This window comes from Dacryopinax primogenitus, assembly GCF_000292625.1.
Source record: "Dacryopinax primogenitus strain DJM-731 SS1 chromosome Unknown DACRYscaffold_16, whole genome shotgun sequence".
Taxonomy (NCBI): domain Eukaryota; kingdom Fungi; phylum Basidiomycota; class Dacrymycetes; order Dacrymycetales; family Dacrymycetaceae; genus Dacryopinax; species Dacryopinax primogenitus.
Window position 1 is genome coordinate 135809 of NW_024467213.1, and position 6757 is coordinate 142565.

General features: G+C 49.2%; 2 protein-coding genes across 2 annotated transcripts in view; one reads left to right on the forward strand and one right to left on the reverse strand.

Annotated features, from left to right (window-relative positions):
* The window catches only part of DACRYDRAFT_117984 (winged helix DNA-binding domain-containing protein), a 1987-nt gene extending 791 nt beyond the window's left edge, over nt 1–1196 (forward strand). The window contains exons 2-4 of the mRNA XM_040770505.1: nt 1–429; nt 487–886; nt 932–1196. Of these exons, the coding sequence (XP_040626116.1) occupies nt 37–429; nt 487–858 (765 nt within the window). The 5' untranslated portion in view covers nt 1–36 and the 3' untranslated portion in view covers nt 859–886; nt 932–1196. The remainder of the gene's footprint in view (nt 430–486; nt 887–931) is intronic.
* A 402-nt stretch (nt 1197–1598) lies between these two features.
* On the reverse strand, nt 1599–3392 carry DACRYDRAFT_117985 (uncharacterized protein; the record flags this gene model as incomplete). The annotated part of the gene is made up of 2 exons (XM_040770506.1): nt 2882–3392; nt 1599–2832 (listed from the first exon to the last, which is right to left on the reverse strand). Exons 1-2 carry the CDS (start codon nt 3211–3213, stop codon nt 1599–1601), a joined length of 1566 nt encoding a protein of 521 aa, XP_040626117.1. The 5' UTR covers nt 3214–3392.
* Between the last annotated feature and the right edge of the window lie 3365 nt (nt 3393–6757).

Below are 6757 nucleotides of genomic sequence, written 5' to 3' on the forward strand. Positions count from 1 at the left end.
CCACCTCCTCCCCCTCCCCATCCCCATCCTCAGCCTATGCCCCCTCCTGGCGCGTATATGCCCTACGACCCTGCCGACCCGGAGTCTTACCTCCCCCCACCTGGCCCGCCCATGCAGGTGCAGGGGATGGACATCCCCCTGCCCGGATACGCCGGCCCTCCACCACCACCGTGGATGCTCCCTCCTCCAGGATACATGCCCCCACCCCCGTTCGTCCCTCCCTACGCCCAGCCCTACCCCCCGGCGATCCCCCCCCAACCGAACGGCATGCCTTTCCCTGGTAATGGTATGATGCCTGGCGTACCGATCCCGACGCCTGTGACGCAGCTCTCGTTCCCACTCGATATGTTGAGGTATTATCTGCTTGGTCAGGTGGAGTACTACTTCAGCTTGCATAATCTCGTGAACGATGTCTTCCTCCGTAATCAGGTGAGTAGGCACGCGTTTCCAAAGAGCAGCTAAACTGATCATGCATCATGCGCGCAGATGGACAACGATGGCTGGGTCGATATAAACGTTGTCGCTTCTTTCAACAGGATGCGGACGTTGACAAACGACTACGCTCTGGTACGGGAGACGATGGAGCTGAGCTCGCTGGTCGAAGTTCGGGGAGAGCGTGTCCGTCTCGCCAACGGCCTGTGGCAACAGTTTGTCATGCATCGTACACCGAGGCAGCCGGGTCAGCCTGCTTCTGGCCCTCCGATTCCCGGCATTGGGCCCGTTAATGGGGAAGCGGACGGCGTGACTACGGCCACTAATACTGCGCCTGGGTCGGAGACGGCCTCGGGGAGTGCAGCGACGACCCTGAGCGTGCCTGAGGAAGAAGGCGAGAAGAAAGGCATCGAGTTGATGTCCTAACTCCGCACGCGCATATATGCTGTATCAGGTGCGTGCGCTGCTTCTCCGAATTCCTTTGCTGACCAGTGTGCAGATCACTTTCATGTCATCCTCACGAGCATCCCCAACTGGCACCTGTCTTCATCTACCCATGTCCTTACGTGCTCTCAAAGCATAGAACTCAAAGCCTGTGACGAGCTTAGACTCCCGCAATCAAGTAAACCCTCCACGGACGAGTCCCATAGTCTACTCCTGCGTAAAAGAGCACACAACCCTCACATATTGATTCATGTGACTCTGTGCGCCTTGTGTCGTTTGTTTCATCCATCATTCTGTTCTGCCTGTCATATTAAATCAGGCTTGTGTCCCGGTCTCTCCTTTCCTCTCCGTCTCATTTCCTGCTTTTCATGTTCCTTGTTCATGCCTCTTCTGTGATGCACCATATTCCTTCATATTCTCTCTCATCTTTCCCTTTCGAGTAACCGCATCAAAACGCATTCCCTTTTCATATATCCATTGGGAGAAGAGTGAGAAGAGCAGCTCAGCGAGCCGAGAAGAGGATAGGTATGATGGGTGACTACGTGAAGATAATTACGAAATGAAAATGTCGTGTGATCTGTGAATATCTCAGTCTGCGTGCGAACGAATCATGTGCACCAGACCCCGAAACCTGGAGGTCACATAAGCCAATGCGGTAGATAAGGAGGATAGTAAATCTACAGTTCTAATAAGTGTATCGTTCTTGGAGCATTCGCCTCACCTCACCAAGCCCTCATATCATACGGATCTTCTTCATGTGGGTTCCCCTGCTCATACTCGCCAGCCGTCGTGAACTGCAGGTTTGTTAGTTCTCGAATTTGCATCGTGATCATAGGATCCAGGCACGACAATGACAGGTCATCAACCTCGAGCAGGAGTTCGAAAGGCCCTAGTCCCATTGCTTGCCGCCGCTGGAGTGCTTCTATGAGCGGCTTGTTGATATTCAAGGGTCGAGTAAGGCACAACCGCTTCAGATCCTTCCAGGGATGGACCTGGGCGGGGTCATCGGATAAGAGCATCGCGTCTGGGGGATTGTTCCAGTGGTCAAAGGTGAGCCCTTGGACGGCGGGTAGCTGTGGTAAAAATCTCGAGAGATATGGGTGCACGACGCAGGAGATGAGTGACAGATTGATGATATTGGGACAGGTGGCCGGTGTAAGTGCTTTGAGTGCGTCGTTGTAGTTCTTGCGCCACAGCTTTCCAACGGTAAGACTGGTTAGATTGGGAACATCCAGCTGAAGGAGGACGTAGGAGAGTGTTGCAGGAAGAAATCCGCCAATGGCAAGCTCCTCCAGAGAATGCAACGGGATAGGCGGTCTAGGATCGGTAGTAAAGGCATCGATCCGGTGAATATCGACGTCGCCACAGAAGGAAAGCTTCTTTAGGTTCGGGTTCCTGGAGATGACGTCAAGGCACTCGTCAAGGTGTGCCTGTGTATGATCGGTACCACAGCTCAACTTCAGCTCTTGCAACTTGGATAGAACGTTTAGCACACAGGGTAGCTGAATCCCTCGAACAAATGCGTTGGAAAGGGCCGGTGTCTGCCCTTGGAAGATGTTGAACACTGTCGCATTCTCTGTCGTCGTTCGTGTGCGTGTGCTTGTTCCTAGGCTGCAGAGACTCAGGGTGCGTAATTCAGGCGCTGCCTGGTCCAGGACAGTAATCAATAGCCGCACATTCCAATCTGATTTTGTTGTGAAACAGAACGAACGCCAGTGCTTCATTGGCGGTAGGAAGGTCATTACTGCGCGGAGATCGTCCGTCCGTTCATAACGCTGTCTCAATGAACAGATGTACCGCTGGCTGTCTTTTGGTGTCACAGTCATGTCGATATCAATGTCCACAGGACAGGTCTGCGTACGAGAGCTGAAGCATTTTGCACGGAGCAGTTCGGATCGCCCACGACCTTGTACGCTGATGCACCTCCAAAGCGTCGGCATAGACAGTGCAACGTCTCTGTGCAACTACGGTCAGATTGAATGATAGAGCAATTCATACTACGCACCGAAACTGAGTGCTCACGTGAGAGAGGCAAACAGCTACTTCTCCACAGCGGGAGGGCCGGCGACTCGTCGGAGACGGGGAACATGTAGCCAAGCAGGAATCGTCCTCGTTCGCCAACGTGAAGATATGAGTCAAGATATCGTACGGCATCTTGGTCAGATTCATTCCACCAGACTCTCCCAGTAGGGAATCTCCACGCGTCATCCGCAAAGGCTCCTTTGTGGGAGAGACCACCGGTGATGTTGTTGAGGATTTCGCAGGACCGCTTGTGGTTGCTTCCTGGTATTGCGGGTAGAACATCACGTTGTCTTGAGTGAAAGTGGCATAGAGCATAGCAGATATGAGAGCAACAAGTAAAATATATCAAAGAGGACGTTGGTATCCACGCACGCGTCCTTTAAAACCCCCAAGCGAGGGGGCATGTCGCACACCGCTGGCGGAGCACGCTCCCGGGTAGCCATGGGCGCCTTCTCTTCGCCGATGCAAGGCTTAGGAAGACCGGTCGTCTTGGCCGTAGATTACATTTCAAAAGTCGAGAAACTGACTGGCGCTCGTTGGAAATCCATCGTCCGAGGACGAAGAGAGTGATTCAAACCTGAAGCACTGGACTGGAGACTGCTTCCGCAGCACAGCCTCTTGATCTGGCGTAAATCGCGATACCTGCAACAAAGAATCTGCGATCGATCGATCTCCTTGTTAGATATTATTACCACCTCAATAAATGCAATCATAAACACGATGCAACGAGATAAGGAAGATTCAGTTTATATCCCTTTGAGCCCGTCGTATAGTGGTACAGCACTAAGCTCCTTCGTGGCACTTGACGCATGTTTCACCGAAGGACTCGATAAGATGTCGAGAAACGATCGGGCTTTGTGAGCACGCCGAGTTGAATAGCCGGAGTCTCACGTGATGCGAGACACTGCTTTGTTTCACTCCTCTTGAACTGAATAGCCTCATTCGGGCCTGATCCTGAGGGCAGGGTGTAGAGGCTGCCGATTCGCACAGGAAAAAGAACGCCTCGTCCATTTACATATACGATGGCTCGTCGGTCTGTCTGTTGTAAAATCGAAGGCCAAGAATATAAAGTTTTTATCGAGAACTGCTACCTCTGCGGAAGAGAATATTGCTGTGATTCTTTCTCGTCGGAGTCAGGGTCAAATACCACCGCCGCTGCGGGGTGACAAAGTTCTAGGCAATTGGCGAGCCCTTGTCTGCTCTCTCATTGTTCATCTAATAATGAATAGCGACCCCCCCGTGGCGGTGTAGACAAGCGCACGTGGCATTTGGGGGGGTGCTAGACGCGGATGTCGGACCCTGACAGAAATTAGTACATTTTGTATTAGAGTAGTAATACAACTATTAATTAAAAAATCCTTAACTACAAAAAAGTGTATAAAGTGTACAAAAGTGTATAAAGTGTACAAAAGTGTACACTTGATTGTAGGAGCCCGGGTGAGACCCTCAAAAATGCGACGCGGATTTCGGACCCTAGCTCACATCTGTACACTTTCTAATAGCAAGATTATAAAATTTAATAATTTTCTGACTACACAAAAGTGTACAAAAAATGTACAAAAAATGTACAAAAAATTGAAACAAAATTGTGACACTTCCGGAGGCGCGTGAATAGATTCCCAAAAACATCATGCTCATAGGGTGATTGGATAGGGGTGTCACTGCCAGGGCCTGTTTCCTACTATGTGGGGGAGAAGGAAGCAAAACAATAATTGATAGTATCCACACCCATACAACATGAATAATTAATTATTCACATAATTGTTGAATGTTGGTTGACCCTCGGAAATTAATTGGTATTTTATTTGACTATAGAACACACACTTATCGAACAAAACAAACAAAAACATGAACTGTTACACAAAGCATATTATTATGTAAGTGAATCAGGATTTGAAGGGGATTGCAGGGTATGCTTAAAGGGAACTTAATTGGTGTAGGTCAGAGCCTACAACACCCTGCTCTTCACAGAGAAGTGAAGACCATGCAAGATGTGAACAAAATTTGACATCACCAAGTGAACACCTTGCCTGCTTGCCCTATGATTGCACCCCCATTCCACAGCCAGTATTTCGCCATCAGAGTGCTAACTTGGAGCACCAGAGACCTGACCCATTACTTCAAAGGCCATTTGGACCTGCTACCACAAATCTTGCTACTGCCAATGCAGTCCCTATATCATCACTCATTCCTCCTATGCAAACATTATCTCATCAGCAACATCTTGCTGAAAGGGCTTCTCAACAGCATCAAAATCAGTCTGCCTCACAGCAAGCCTGCAGGGATAATGATTTTGGAATGCCTTTTGGTCATCTAGACTTTGTGGAACCACAGCTGGAAGAGCTCCAGCTACCACATCAAGAAGGAAATGATCTGGGACTTGGAGGGCAAAATGAGCAAGGGAAGAATGAAGTAATTGAGGAAGAACAAAGGCAGCAAAGAGAACTGGAGGCACAAAATGCAATACAAGCATTGCAAGTCACCCATGCATGGCAACCACATGAAGTGCAGCAGTATGCAGAAAAGGCTGCTCGCAATCACCACAAAGTGATTTACCTAGGCAGGATGGATAGGCCCTGTGCCTTCTGTCTTGCTTTACACTTCATTAAAGAACATGCAGGACACTCGACCATTGCAGAGCCAATATTCACAAAATGCTGTGTACATGGTCAAATACAGCTCCCTGATTTCTTGCCAGTGCCACCAGAGCTAGCAAGACTGATGGCCTCTGATGGTGAACATGCAAGGCACTTCAAAGAGAATATCCAGCAGTATAATCATGCACTCTCTTTTGTTTCACTTGCCACAACTAGAAGTGATGTGATTCCACAAGCACAAGGTATAGTCTTTTTCTATACAAGGAGGACTCTACCATTGCTATGGACCAGCTCACCCAGTTGGAGAGACACACCCAGCATACAATCAGCTATACTTTCTGGACCCACAGGTGGCCAACATAGAATGTGCATGACACAACACAAATCTTAGGCCACAAATCCTGTGGGAGTTGGGTGAGGTCCTGCAAGAGAAACACTTTTATGCAGAGCAATTTCAGCATGCATTTGAGGTTCTGAAGGAACAGGAGAGGCGCAATATAGAGGCTGGAAGACCCAATGAAGTGGTGGAAGTACACCTGCAGTTTGACCTGAAGCAAGACCAATGCCACTATAACTTGCCAACTGTGGAAGAAGTTGCTGTTGTCCTCCCTAATACACTCACAAATGAGCAAAGGGACTTTGTGCTACATAACCACACAGATGGACAGCTCACAATTATGAGCACTGGCAACCCTGCATATATGCCATTGCATTATGTGTTGGCATTCCCAAATGGTGAACATGGATGGCATTGGGCTATACCAAAGGTTGGGCAGGCTGTACAGCACAATCAGGGCAAGGAAGATGGGCTGGAAGATGAGCAAGAAGATGATGCAGAAGTCCAGGGAATGTCCCAAGAAACAAAGGTCACAGAAATGGAGTATTTTTGCTACCACCTTCATTTCTGCAACCTTCCATGGGCATTCCACCTTTTCCACTGTGGAAGGCTATTCCAGCAGTTCATTGTCAATGCCTGGGCCTGTGTGGAGCAAGCACACCTGCGTTGGATTGAATTTAACCAAAGAACAATCCAAGCAGAAGTGTACAATGGCTTAGCAGATATGGTCACAAATAATGACCACACACATGAGCTTTCACAAGTTGGCAGGTGTGTTATTCTGCTGTCAGGGCACCAGCTCATTGCTTGGTCAAGAGACATGACTAAGCCTTTATGACATGGAAGTAGCTGGTATACCTTGGCATGTGCTGGAACCTGCTGGAAGGATTGGATGGTCAGGTGACCTGCTGTGCATGGCTGTGCA